We start from the raw sequence: 15,385 nt of genomic DNA, 5'->3' as shown, positions 1-15,385 counted from the left end.
TAAACATAGATACAAAGATACAGCATATCCTGGCTTTCAACAAAAATGTGTGTGTGTCTAAGTGTGCTTTGTTTGCGTGTGTGCGCATTACATTTTTCACAGCATAGCTCCCTTTAGATGTGGAGACAAAGGAGGCTGGCGGCTAGAGTCTAGGCTGCTGAAACATATGGGCCATGTCATTTATCACGTCTGCTGGTGAAGGAATGAGAGCCCATCAGTGGCCTGGCATTGATCCCTGTATGGGCCAGCCATTGTTTCCAGCAGCACCTGGTGGAGTTCTGTCTGCATTTAATGGCGGAGGAGGAGACACACAGAGAGGGGAGAGGATTAGTTTGGCGAGGGAGGTGTTAACATTTTCTAAGCTACCCTTTTTTGAGCAGCAGAAAATTGGAAACAAAAGTTTGAATTTTAATTTTAGTATTTCTGAAACACTGCTGTTGAAGATATAATTATTAAGATTTGAGTCCTTATTTATTTGGCAACAATCAAGTGTGATTTAAGACTACAGGTCCCAGAATTATGACGGCAGCAAGTTTTTCAGCAGCTATTTTGACAGAAAAACAACAGAAAAGCAGCTGGTGTATGTGTTTACAGTGCAGTCAAACAAACTCATGTTGACAATTTGAATCCAGGGTGTGAATGATACACTCTGAAATACATTTAATGTTTGTTGCTGAAAAAAATCCCAACCATAAATAACATAAAGAACAGCATAAGAGATTTTAATTTGTTTAAAATCTTAATCAATCTTATTACTTTATAATGACACTATAATGATGATATTTACCTATTTGTATATGTGCTTGCATCAGTGTGGTGCCACTTACAAATATGATGTTTTTAGATAAAAAAGTTGCGTAAAAAGAAAAAAATTATGAATTAAATCTTGAAATCTTTTTTTTTTTTAAAAGCTCAAGATCCAGTGGTTTTATTTGTCACATGCTCACACAATATGCGCAGTGAAATGCAAGGTGGCATAGCTTTGAAGCTGTGCCAAAAAAAGGTAGTGCAAAGTAAAGAATAATCATTAGAAAATGAGTAAAAGTAAGAAATAAAAAATTATATGAAAAGATGAAAAAAAAAACTATAAATAAAGTGCTGTGCTTTATGCTTTGCCACTGCTTGGCTGTGTGCCCTTGTACACCAGAAGAATGCAGCGCAGATGAATACAGCTTACAATATGATGTCTGAAGCTCTGCAAAGAAGCTGTAATATTTTCACCTGGCATTGTTAAAAACACATTTGCTTACTCAGCATTGTTTGTCTGCAGTAATTCATCACACAGGCTTTGAGCTATTGATGGAGCCAGCATCCGTTAGCAGGCCCCTGTCAATGATTCACTCACTAAGCCCATCTGTCAGGCGCCCTCTGCTTCTCCCCTCTTCCTCTCCACCACTGCCGTTCGGCTCAGCCCTCCTCTTCCTCAGTGATGGATGGACAAAGTCCTTGACAGCCTCAAACGGCCACATTCAACACAGGAACACCTCGCAGGTTCAGCTGCTGTTATGTAATCCCTCACAAATATTCAATCAATTATTGTCTCAAAGTCACCTGTGGCGCAGAGGGAAAACCATTTACAACTTTGGAGAAGAAAGGGGAAGGTGATTTCTGGAGGTGATTGGTAACTGTTTGAGTATTCACAGCTTAGCCGAGGACAGTGATCAATAAATCAACTGCTCGCAGAATCCATCATGATTGTGCCATTAAATGCTCCCAATACAGTCAATGATAAACTGTGGCCAGCGCTTTTCTGGGAGGTGGTGTGGTGCATCCTTGCAGAGCGGAGTGCCGGAGCACTGAACCACACAGGGAGGGGATGAAGTATCTAACTGTCTGAGTCTGAAAAGAAACCTGAGGATCTTGATGTGAGCACAGATCAGTGGTGTGAGTCAGAGCTCAGGTGTGGCAAAGAGTGCCATCTGTGGGCTGGCAGGAAGAAGTGCATGATGGGGATTGTGTGACACTATTGATAGTCCATTCTTGATCTTGGAAACAGCAGCGGAAGGGTCCATTTAGAGGCTTCTCTGGAGCTCTCCATCATATCACATGATCACTGTCAGCGAACAGAGGTTGCCCAGTCATGGAACTGTAGGTGCTGAAACTGCCAGTTTTTTTTTTTTAGCACTTTTCCATGTTGGCTTAAAGGCTCAGGTTCAAATAGCACTCTTCACCTTGGAAACAGCAGCTGCGAAAAAAAAATCGGATCACATGGTCCATTTAGTCGATGAAGCAGCTGATTTAGGGACTGTACGAAAATTACTGGAGAGGGGTGTTAACTCTTTTGTTTAGTTTGTTTTGACATGCAAGTATCTCCCCCGTCAGCCTAATGATGGGGGAGATACTTGCCTAAAAATGCAACATGCACAAAATGCACAAAATGGTACAATTTGTTCCACTATTAATAACAAAAAAAAAGCCAAAGGCATGAAGAATTTAAAATGGTGTTATCTAATCTAAACCTTTGTATCTCGAGGAAATAATAATGTTCAAAATAGCTGCCGATGTGCAAATTACAAGTGAAACTGGCAATTTCTGAATTACAGCAGACATAACAAAAGGCTGAACTTGAATTATAATATAGGCCAACTTTATATGACACATTTAAATGAAGTTGTTGAACAAAGAGCAGGAGGAACTGTAGAGATACAAAAAGAGAAACAGGATTGGAGCCAGTTGCATTTGGCAAAGCACAGCGTTATGGCCCTCTCTACACACTTGATCATCATTTGTGACTATCTGAATTTTAAAAAAATGAATTCTGCAAGGGAAAAAAAGAAACCTCATTCTTTTGTAATCTCCTCCCCACCCGAATAATTTGTGGATGTGTAATCTTAGTTTTTCCTATCTCTCATGTGTTTTAAGAATGAACGCCTTCTATCTCTAACCAGTTAGTGGTAGTCTATTCAGAAATAATGACTATACACAAACACTTGTGCTTCCTGTTTCAGAGGAGACATTGGAATTGATTTTTCATTTTCCCTCCATCTGCCATCTGTCCTCGTGAGAATCTCTGAATGTTTGGATTCCCATTGCATGTAAGACCAGGGGCCCTTTTCCTGTTGTGTGTGCTAAACCACTTAATCTTGTACTATAAAGCAAATCCAAGATTCAACAGAAAATTAAATACAATATGGAGCCAGGTAGAGGCTGCCAATCTTCTCAGTGATGGTCTTATTTGTTAACAGTAATATCCCAGAGTGCGGTAATGATTTATTGATATTAACATGCTGCACGTGACACATTCAAGAACCATGTCAGCACATCTTTGACAAAAACAGGTTTCTCTTACATCCATTTAGGAACAAAAGACTTTAAGTGAGGTGTAGTATAGTCGCAGCGTCTCCAGCTGTGCAGAGATCACTGCAGCTTTCACTCACCCTCTGAGAGCCCGGGCCCTCAGCGGTGACCCCCTCACATCAAACTTGACTGCTCGTGTCCTGTCTGCACGCCGAGTTGTCGTGTAGGCTGTGTCGCTCTGTCACAAGACATGTCCCACATTTGCAGCCGCCATCGCTGGCCAGCAGGATGAGAGCGTCTGTCAGGAGAGCTGACACGCATGCCACTTTACTGGGCGACTGACAGAGGGCCACGCCACATTGTCACTTCTCCCAGATCTATTGCCTGAGGATAAACATGGACACACACATAAACACACACACACACGTTAATAACACAAGAGTAAACAGAGCTGGGATCCCAGAGTGAATGACTGACAGTCTGACTGGATGACCGGCCGGCGCGGAGGAAGCTCGAGCTCTGTGTCACCCCTCATTCTTACAATCTCCAGCTGTCACATCAAACACTCTGCTCCTGTGTTGCTCCGCCTCCAGACTCATCCCCACCACCACCACCTTCCTCCACCCCCACCTTCTTTACTGAGATCTCATCAGAAATGTGTCCTGTAGTGAGAGAGGACTCAGTGTATCATCCATCCTCATAGTCCCTGAGTAAATATTGCCTCATACTGTTGTCACTCTGTGGAATCTGTTGGGTTTGAAATTATTATCTAGTGAGCACACACTTGATTTTAAGACTTTGTTCATTTCACGGTTTCAGGTTTGTGGGAACTGCAGTAAAGGCTATAAAATGTGATTAAAACAATGACAGATTTACATCAAAAGCCATCATTAAATGTCTTGGTAAGGCCATAGGTCATTGCTTTACTTGAGTATTTCTAGTACTTGTTACTTTATACTTCTACTCCACTACATTTCACAGGGAGATATTTCACCTTTTACTTCACCACTTGAGTTTCAGAAAAAACAAAAACAAACAAAAAACATATGATAAGCTTGTAAAACAGAATCTACACTGTTAAAGATGAAACCTCTGGATTTTAATCGTTTTGGCTTGTGACCCTTTAATAAACACAAGGCTCTACTTGAGGCTCCTTGTCATGTTTGAGATCTCTATGAGTTGGTAGCAGTTCCACCAAAGAGACATGTCCCCTCTATACTTGTAAAAACAGTTCATGGCTCAAAGAAGTGATATTATCCAGTATTTCAAGAGGGGGCCTGACACTGAGATAAACTAGCAAACTGTATATGAAGTCATTACCAGCTACAACAGTAAAATGATACTTATGCATCAACACTTCTGCATCAGTTAATTTTGTAATGTACTGCTTTATTTTTACATTGTGGTATTGGTACTTACAGTAAAGCAGTCGACAGTCTGACATGTTAGTTCAAAATCTGCCCCAGGTGTCCAGCAGGGTTGAGATCTGGTGCCTGTAAAGGTCATAGCATATTATTCACATTATTTTCATAGTCTTACTCCACTTATTTATTTTCAGCTTTTTACTTTCTAATTGCCCCTCAGGTGCTGCTGCAGTTTGATCGTCTGCCGTGCTGCTGCTGCTGCTTCTGAACTCAAGGCTGCCCTCTAATGGCTGAACGATAAATGGCATCACTTGAAATAAATAGCGGCAGGATGTTGCTTATCTTATCCTCTGTTTATTCAGGGTAGTTTTGCTGAGAGCGGTGCTCTCTTTTTAAAGAACATCCTGCTCACAGTCACACCTGGAACCGCCTCAGATCTGCTGCCAATGAGCAGCTACACAGGAACAGTTAGGAGCTCGGGCTCTTGCTCAGGCTACTCGAATTTCAAAGATAGTTTAATCTACATTCAAGCTTCTCAATTCATTAAAACAAAGAGCTGGACACAGATGTGCATGCAGCACTAGAGAAGTACAATTTCATTTTTTCAACTCAGATTTAGATTGAACTATGTAACTGTTTACTCTGTAAATAAGTAGAAAATACTGCAGAGATTTGCATTTTAAATTCAAAACTCATTATGCATACAGTAATTGGATTAGTTTTTTATTTAAAAAAAAAATGTAATAGCATTAGTGCTAAATTGTAATTCATGATTCCAGAGATAACCATGAACTCCTTCAAGTATCCTTCAAACCCACAATGGGAGATCCCGCTTGTGCGTACTGCAGAGATAAACTGTAAATGAGAAGTAATGAGCTGTTGTTTGTATTAAATGCAGTGTCGGAAGCTTGTCAGTAGGTGGCAGTGTGTATTCACGTAACATATTTACCTCAGTGATGACTGGATTCCACATAATTTAGTAATGTTAACAACCATACCGAGACGCAGATGTACTGTGGCATGAAAGCAGTGATAATCTGTGAGCTCACACTGAGATTTCATATGTACATTTCACCGAGACTCATGAATAGAAAATATGCACAGCTCCTTAAAAACCGACAGAGTTGAAACCATCCTCTTTGCCTCTCAGATCTCTCAGCATGCTGCATTATGTAGGTGCGTAGATGGACTGGATACAGACATAAAAACCATCAGCTGCATGCAGCGGCTCTGTGTTCTTCCCCGGCGGCTTGCTCCGGTGTCACAGCTGTTTAACTCCAGTAATGCTGGCCAGTTAAGTATGGTGTAGGGCGGCCTGCTGGGACCCCCACACTTTGGAGTTCACGCTGGAGACTCCCAGAAGCTCAGGTCAGGAGGCTACAAGCTCTGGACATGAGTGATTAATCCTGAAATTGACTTTGTTTCTCCCATCAGAGCTTTGTTGCTGGTCATAGTTAGTTGAATAAGACAAGAACAGCTGTTCCAGTTTATTTCTTGGTCATGAATCTTTTTCATCCTGATCACTGCCAGGAATAAAAGAAGACAAATAAACTGGAAATACATGGACGGATTACTCATGTGGAGGTAATAAGAAAGACATCTTACTTCACTTTGTGTCTGCTGACCAGAAAAAAAAAAAAAAAAAACAGCCTGACCAACATTTGATGATGAAAGTGGGCTTGAACTTCAAAAACGGGAGAATTGACGATCATTAATGTGAACTGGTGTTTGAACAAGATCAAGCTCAAAATATTATCAAAGATATTCATTTATTTAAAAGGAAATAGATAATACAAATGAAACAAAATCATTTTGTCACACAAACGATTTCATGAGTCATTAACAGCAAAAAGATTCCAGTTCTCTCACAGGAAACTCATTTGCTGTCTTACTTGCAGACTTTACTCTTATGAGTTTTATGACATGAGTAGTTTTGACACAGGGCGCTTCCAAAAAGTGCTTTCTGTGGAGTAAATACTGTACAGTGCAATGCCAAGTAAACAATACATCACATCTGATCATTCATTGGTAAACATCTTTTATATCAAAGAACTTAAGTGTTCAGAGTTTCATCAATACAGTACATTTATAGCAGACTTCACATACACCCCAGGCAACCTCCCAGTCTCGGAGTATTTCACATCTAATTATCTCCCTTTGGAATTCCTCCATCACTCTCTGATTAGTGTTGCTTTTCTGCAACCTTCAGTTCAGTTTCTCCGAATGCAGCCTCACCCACTCTTCTCGCAGTTCAGCTGCCCTCTGCTCTCCTTCACTTTGTCTCTCTGGCCCTCCGGAGCCTTGGAGTCTCCTCTCAAATCGCAAACCACAGCTCGGAGGGTTTTGAACCTGTCCATCCGGGTGCTCTGGGCCCCCTGAAGCCTGACTTCTGAACCCTGAGATGCACTGAGGGAGCTGAGGGAGCGCACCGCTGCCAGGCCGCGCTCCTTTCCGGAGGGACGGCGTGGTGTTGTCATGGTGCCGAGCTCCTCCGGGTGCTCCATGTCCCTGATGACCTCACACAGGTAGCGGGCTAAGTCCTGGCTGGAGAAGGAGAGGGTTTTCTGCGAGCGGCGGAAGGTCAGAGGGGACGGCAGGGTTTCTGTCTCTGAGGGGGGGATGGCCAGACGCAGGGCGATAGCAGCACTGCCATTCCCATTAGACATCCCTTTCTTGTTGCTCTCCTGGGGAAGCTTACTCTGCGGGTAGGAGATGATGCTGTGTGGATAGCTGTAGCGGAGTGACTGAGCCGGGCTGGGCTGAAGAGAGCGCTGCAGCTCTACCATATTAAAGGCATTCTGAGACAAGAAAACGAAGAGGAGAAAAGAGATGTTTCTTTTGTTCCAGTGTAATCTTTTTTAGGAATGCAAGAGATAATGAAAAGCAACATTGCCACATGACACCAATCTGTGCTCAGAGCAGCGTAGCACAGCTAATGCATCTGCTAGCAAATGAACTTGTTTCCGAGACTAAGACGAAGATCTACCATGTAGGAAGAGATGTTGGCAACAACAGCCCCATTGATTAGCCAAGTAATTAATTATCTGATTGCAGAGGAAGGGGGGTGGGGGTGCGGGGGGCTGTTATTACCAGCACTATTAAAACAGAGGCATTAACAGCTATTGGTGTCTACTTGCTTAATTTCAGCTAATTGACTCACATTCATAGATCTCCAGGGAAATGATATTTAGTTTTTCATTTCACCAACAAACACCGTTCTCTATTAAATGTCAATGTTATGTTAGTTTAGTTTCTGCCCTTACTTGTATTCTTATATCCTTTCAAAATGTCCTGAAATATAAGGTGATGACATTTAAAATACTCAGCCATGGAAATGAAAACTTAAAGTGGTGCCATATTTGTGTTGCGTTGCGCTCTGTTTACTCCCCCTGCCTCTCTAAATTCCAGCTCGCGTGTGTTTACCTGGTCCTGCTCCCCTCCACCTTCCTCGTCGTAGTTGAGCACATTTTCTCGGATGTCCTCCCACTCGCCGTGGTGCGCAGACACATGGTACACACCCTCCTTCAGGCCCTTGTGTCTCCTCCAGCAGGAGTAGAGAAACAGGCCCAGCATCAACACTGAGGGGTGCCAGAGAGCAGGTTAACACAGCAGGAGCAGTAGCACATAATTACAATTGAGATTCTGAGCAGAAAAACATATCTGTGGGTGTAAATGAAATTGACTATGTGAGCGGAAAGTGATGATATAACACTGAAATACTAGTAAATACCAGACTGGCAATGTGAATATATGTATTTTTCATCAAATGCAAAATAACAGCCAGCATCCTCCTGAATAGAAAGGCAATGCAGCCTGATATTTGACTGTAAATGGATTTTCCATCACACAGATTTGTCCTGTACGACCTATTAGCTGCACCGACTGTACAGTTAAGACATACTAATGGAACATACGTGGAAACAGAGGCACCACCTTTCCACCTATTCCCTTTGATGCTTCCTGTCTTATCAAAGACCACAGTTCCTTGGAAACCTATTAGCTGAATTTGTACTCCTCCCAACTTAAACTCAAAGCCTCAGTGGCTCGGCTGAACGTCGAGAGGAATGCTGCGGGAACCAAGCAGGAAAGGTCCCACAGCACACACATCAATCACAGCTATTGTGTGCTGAATTATACAACATGCTGGACTGACCTTTAAAGTCCATTAATCTCAACCAGTATTTTTCTCCCATCTGCCATCCCTCTCTCCTTCTCTCTTCCTTGCTATCTGTTTTTACAAGTTCAGACTGATTCTTTCTTTTTTTATCTCTGTAATTTTTTTTTTTTTTGGTCTCTATATTGGAATTTCCCCTCGTCTTCCTCACTCATTAAGTTTCTCACTGTTCCTATTTTTCAGTACCTCTCTGGCCTCTGCCTGGCCTCTGCTTTTATCTCTCACACTAGATGGGATCCATTTCAACTAGGGTAGTTTATATGGTGCGTGTTAAGTATCAGTTTAATTGGAAATCTTCTGAGAAATGCAGGGTAATCACATTAGTCTGGATTTTTAAAGTAATTGCTTGGAAAGAGAAGAATGCACCAAGAGCTCTTTGGGGTCACACTAACAGGCAGGTACTCATAAACAAAGACAAAAAAACAACTCCCTGAGAGCTATTCCTTGCTACAGAAAAATGTTATCTCAATTAAAAATCATCATCTCTATTTATTCACTGCCTGGAACATCTTTTAAACACCTGGGCTGCCACACTTTTCAATTTCTATGCTGCTCTCATATCAGACAGAAACAAAGAGATTGTAAGCTTCCCCCTTCGCTCCACAGCCGGCCGTCCTCAGTATGGGGTGGAGGGGAGAGCGGTATTGATCAGCTGACCCAGCTCCTTCACCGCTGTGTCCAGAGCGCCCTCGCAGAAAACACCAGAATCTCAATGAGGCCCGGCGCCAACCAGACGTCGGCCCTCCTCCTCACCTCCAGAATTACCTGCTGCCTGCAGGCCTGCGCTCACCTCAACCCTCAACATCACCTGAGCTGATATTAAAGACATGTCTATAAGGGAGGTGTTCGATACACAACCCTCCACCCCACAAACAATTAGGCACAGGTAAACACACACTATGGTTGTTTTGGCTCCTACACCTGCAGCCACTACTGCCTACTTGAATGTGTGTGTGTGTGTGTGTGTGTGTGTGTGTGTGTGTGTGTGTGTGTGTGTGTGTGTGTGTGTGTGTGTGTGTGTGTGTGTGTGTGTGTGTGTCTCTCCATGTAGCTACATTCCAGTGAGATCAATATCACCCAGGGCTGAGAACAAACCTCACAGTCATTCATCAATCTATAATACTGCTGCCTCTTTGCCCTCTAACCGTTACTATGAACAGGGTATTATGATGTTAGCCTGGACCGGACTGTGCATTATGAATGAGCGTCGAGTAAACAACATCAGCTTGATCAAAACACTTAACCCTATCGCTGTAGCTCCAGTCTGAGCTTAATGAGAAAAAAAAAAAAAAAGAGACAGATGAAACATCAAGGGAAGGTTTGGGAGAACGGAAAACTGACGAAGGAGCAGGAGGAAATGAGACAGGTGAGAGATGGGGAAGAGTTGAAAAAATCATTTATTTATGAGTCACTCAGGGAATAAAAAGAACAGGCACTTTACATGATCGCTTGGCATCCAGAAGCCCATATGGGAAGCTAATTTCTTCCATTCTTCAAAAAGCGAATGTCAGATTTGATGCCGAACTAATGAGGCTTGGTCAGATATCAGCTCATCTGGCTCAGTCAATAGCTCACGCTGAACTCACATTCTAGTCGGCCTGTGATGGCTTATGTAAAACTTAATAATGGATGATCATTTTAACTTTTAATGCATGTTGAGGCAGAGTAAGAGTCCCCCTTTAATTTAGCGCCCAGCAGCCAGCAGTCTCGCTTCGTGCAGCGAGTCTACAGAGTGTGAGTGTGTATTTATGGTAGTGGTTCCTGTGGTGATGGGGGTTATCACTGAACAACTGCATACTGTATAACCAGATGTTCATTACACCCAACCACTGAACTCATTTTTTTACTCTTACATTCAGGACTGATGATCATGACACCTAACGATCAAACTGGGTGTTCTTTTTGCTTTAAGTTCAAGAAAATCATTTATTCAGCTTATTTTATTTAAATAAAAAGGTGTGAAAATGCACAGCCACCAAAGAGCACTCCACTGAATCTGAATTATAATGTAGGACAGTGTGGTGAGGTGAGAAGTTTGAGCCTTGAATATAAATTCCTCATCAGCAACGGTGGGCAAGCTACTTCAAATGGGCAGCACTGTCTTTTAGTTAGCATGCACGCAACACATGGATTTTCATGAATGATGCCAAGGCCACACTTTATCATCTTTGAATTCATTATCAAATATTGAAGACTGCTTTATATGTTTCACTCTCAAGTGTCAGAATAACTGATGTCCCAATACTAGCCACATGCCCTGGAGGGAATGTTGAGTCAGTTATAAAGGCAGGGACAGTGTATTGAATCGCCCAAGCGTTTTATAAGCCTGTCTCTGACAGAAAGACTCATAAACAGCGATGTGGCCCTACAGAGGGTATTGAGTGCAACAACATGCAAGGCACTCACACACACACACACGTGCACACACACATTTGTCCCTCTATCTTTGTGAGGACAGGAAAAATCACATTTCCTCAGCTACATTCCCTGAAACTAACACAATTAAACCATCTCTTTCCTGAGCCTTAACAACGAATTAAAGGGATAGCTCATCTTTGTGACACAGGAGTGGTGTGTTTGTGTAGCCATATCAATGCATATGCATTTAAAAGGCCCTGCTGGCAGCAGTTGCTTGGTTTATATTGAATCTTCATCCTATTAGATCCTAGCACAGCTTGTAACACCATCAACCTAGCAATTTTATTGACTGTTGTTTACACAAGTGTGCCGGTGTAATCAGCACTTAACAGGTTCAAGTGTAGAGCTGAAACACTGAGTTGATTAATCAATCAACAGAAAAATTAATCAACAACTATTCTGATAACTGATTAATCTCTTTCACATGAACACCAAACATCAAATGGGATCATTTATCACTATAGATTGAATATCTTTAGGTTTTGGTCTGTTGATAGGAAACAAACACTTTGAAAATGTCACCAGAGAAACTGGACAATTATGATGGGCATTTTTCTCTATTTTCTCACTTTTCATTGATTAAATGATTAATGTAGAAAATAAATGTAGGATTAATCAATGATCAAAATCTTAATTTTTTAAACAATTTTTTATCAGTTCAAATTTCTTAATTGGAACACATCACTTGTGGTGTTCTTCAGGGTTCAATTTTAGGCTTTAAAATTGTTTGAATATAAGATTTTCTATTTTGGGAGAAATATATCCAAATATCTTTTAACCACTCCATACTTGAAAAAGGCCATCCATGTATTCATACCTTCTCACTTAAATAACAGTATGCACCTAGGCATCACTCAAAACTTCAGAATTCAGCAGCAGGGCTCTCAACAGGCACAAAGAAGAGACCACATAACCCTCATCTTATACTTATTGATTTTAAGATTCTACTCCTCACCTACAAAGCAATCAATGGTCGGGCTCTGGTGTACATTTCTGAACATACGACCTCTTATATGTCAGAGTGCAGCTTTAGATCATCTGATAAGTCAAAATCTTCAAAGTGAGATTTTTTTCAGCGAAGGCCCTCTAACTCACACACCTAAGGACTTACTAATTCAGTTTTTACTTTAATATATCTTACAAAAAAACTTCCATTTTAATATGCTTTTTAAAAAGAGTATAAATCGAGTTGAATCTACTGTTAGCTTTTTTATGCCCATAAATAAGGAATACAACTCTCTCACCTCTGAATTGTGCTGACTGCATGCTGTGCTCTCTGTGAATGTGCTGCGAGACTGTGGTTTAGTTTAAGAGTCATAACATAAGTAATAAATTATTATTCTTTTGGTTTTTCAAATACCTCAAAAAACATTGAATGTCTGAAGAAGTGCTGACCAGAGACCATAGTCTCATACAAATGTAATGCCCCAGATGGAAGGTAAATGGTCATAATTTAAGAGGCTAGTATATCAAATATTTTGTTACCTTACTGGATGTATATAGCTATTCAGAGGAAGTTACTTTTTCTAACAAAAAGTTAATTTTTTCATGTGTACTTAAAAGTTACAGGAGGAATTCATGATCAAAGGTCACTAATTCAATTAATTTTAAATTTTCACACAAATTGAAGGATCATATGCTCAATTATGGGACCCATTTATGCTCATTAAAGCCTTTCAAGAGCCACAAGATTATCTCAATCATGCATGGTTACCAAGCTCAAAACCTTGCTCAAGCTCAAATCCATTTAGTTTTGAAATTTGGCAATACAGTAAATGTAAAAGGATGGTAAAAATATCAAAGAAAATTTGCTAAAAAAAAATCACATAAATTGTGTGTTATTTAAAAATTGTGAATATTTTTCTTTTTTTTTTTTTTTTTTTTTTTAGGAAAAATTGAAACCATTTAATATGAAGAGAACCACCTCCACATGGGGTGCTTTTATTTTGAAGTCCTCTGTGTGCAGCCAGCAGTGGGTATTTTTCCCATCAGAGGATGTAAACAGCAAGCTCGGGCGTTATTTTGAGAGCAATCATGCTTTCACTTTTTAAAATACACAATGAGCAAAATTGTTTCTCCAAACTGAAAGTTACAGCGAGGAGACGCTGCAGGGGCTGTTTGCTTGTTGTGAGTGGTTCAAATGTTTTCGAATCTTGTATGTTGACACAAAATGTTTTTGTAAATGGGCCTGTTTACGACTGTTCTTTTCATTTTTCTTACATCTGCTAGATGCCAGGTAGGGACCACAGGAGTCTCGGCACATGTACTTCCTTGTATCTCAATAAGTATGTCACTGTCAAATCTAAACATACTATATTAAAAACCTACAATCCCTTAATTATAACTAATTTTAAAAGTGATTGTGAAAAACTAACCTAAATACAACCCTCAGTTAGAATTCATCTAATATGAATTTGGTCCATACTTTGGAGGTTCTCTCTTGTTTATAGTTCCAAACACTGTACATAAAATTAAAGTGCACAATATGGGCACATTTAGGTTGACTTGGGAAAACATAATCTGTACACAGAAGTGTGGAAGGAAAGGGGGAAAAAAACATCAAGGGAGTAAAATGAGTGGATGGTGGGATATAAAATAAGTTGGACAGATAAAAGTAAGGCTGAGAGTGAAATTGACTTCTGAAGTCAGACCGTAACATTGGAAAAGACAGAGGACACAGAAGTGATGAGAAATATAGAAAAACACAAAAAATTCCACCACTCTGTGGGGACTTTTACAGCTTCCCCGTGAATCACAAGTTGAAGTGTACAATGTCTTCCTCCATGCTTCCCTTCCAGTGCATTTATTTATTTCATGTTTCCACCAACCTCCATGAGAGGTTGGTGGAAACATGAAACCCACTGCATGGAAAAATCACATCCTGGCACAACTCAAGAGATCAATATAGCTACAAGATATGTGTATGAATAGATTTCACAGAACCAAACAGGGGCAGAAAACAAATAAAACAGTGGATGTTACAGATAACACCAGACATAATGCAAGAATTATACCATGAAGATAACAAAAACAACAACAAAAAAACACAACAAGATGAAAGTCAATGCATTAAAGATGAAGAGGAAAGAAACTGGCAAACCAAAACACACAAAAGACGGTACAAAAAAAAAAAAAAAAAAAGTATGAGAAAAAATGATGAGTCTTGTTACCACAGGTAGAAAAGGACGTAGTCGACATAGCTACCTAGAAAGGCCATGACACAGATGCTGATAGCGAACATGGAGCTGAGGCTGAGGCTGTTGCTGTCCTCGTTGTGGAACATGGCGAGCGTCACCTCGCAGTGCCGGCCCCGGTAGCCCTCGCTGCAGCGGCATGAGTAGCGGGACGGAGAGTGGGCCACACAGGTGCCATGGCGACACGGCCGGCTGGCACACAGTGTATAGACACACACTTTTCCCAAGGAGCTCTCTTTGGTCAGGTGGCCTGGAGGGCACCTGTGCAGAGAAGAGACGATAGTGTAAAGCAAAGACAAGAGACACTTGGGAAACTGTCAGATAAAAGGAAGGCTGAATTCTACAGAGCTATGAAACCTACGCTGACAGTGTAAAAATAAATCCCTCAGGAGTTACACCTCTTATATCAGATTCAAAGATATGCTCTTTGAAGGTTACAGAGTGTCGACTGTACTGTAGGAAAAAACACAAAGAGAAACCAAGAAGCTAAGATTGGCTTTGCAGTACTGGTCCCTCAGTATATTTGTTCAAAATATCCCCTGAATATCATTCACCCCTGCCCCCTGCTTCTACCGCTGCTTTGTATCCTGAGGCTGTGCTGCATTCACAGAATATGGATATCCAGCCGCAGTGAAAAGTCCCACACTGGCTCAGAGTCTTGAAATCACAGCCAGGAGAGTTAGTGGCCCTGTAGAGTTTAAAGGGGCAGCCGAGACTCTGACAGTGGCTGGTGTTATACACCATTCTCTAAGGTTGACACACTATTAGACACACAATATAACTGAGCTGAACTCAGCCTAGCTGCCATCTGGTGGACACTTTGATTTCAAGGGTGCTGCAGGAAACTCATCAGACCATGAAAAACACTCGGATGCACAGACTGTATAGGGTATGCAAGTAGTGTATGATCTGCAAATTCATTCATTTTCACTTCATTCACTATATACTATACATAAATAAGTTATTAGAAAGTGGTACGAAACTGTTGAAACCAGCAA

The 15,385-nt window shown here is 41.1% G+C and overlaps 1 protein-coding gene across 1 annotated transcript in view; it reads right to left on the bottom strand.

Annotated features, from left to right (window-relative positions):
• Positions 1 to 6,351: 6,351 nt before the first annotated feature.
• The window catches only part of LOC130176932 (neural-cadherin-like), an 81,179-nt gene continuing 72,145 nt past the window's right edge, over positions 6,352 to 15,385 (bottom strand). The window contains 3 exon segments of the mRNA XM_056388370.1: positions 6,352 to 7,399; positions 8,025 to 8,179; positions 14,398 to 14,648. Coding sequence (XP_056244345.1) covers positions 6,833 to 7,399; positions 8,025 to 8,179; positions 14,398 to 14,648 — 973 coding nt within the window. The 3' untranslated portion in view covers positions 6,352 to 6,832.

Source organism: Seriola aureovittata, chromosome 10, assembly GCF_021018895.1.
Source record: "Seriola aureovittata isolate HTS-2021-v1 ecotype China chromosome 10, ASM2101889v1, whole genome shotgun sequence".
Taxonomy (NCBI): Eukaryota; Metazoa; Chordata; class Actinopteri; order Carangiformes; family Carangidae; genus Seriola; species Seriola aureovittata.
The sequence above is the reverse complement of the archived record's forward strand: the minus strand, read 5'-3'. Positions and strand labels throughout refer to the sequence as shown.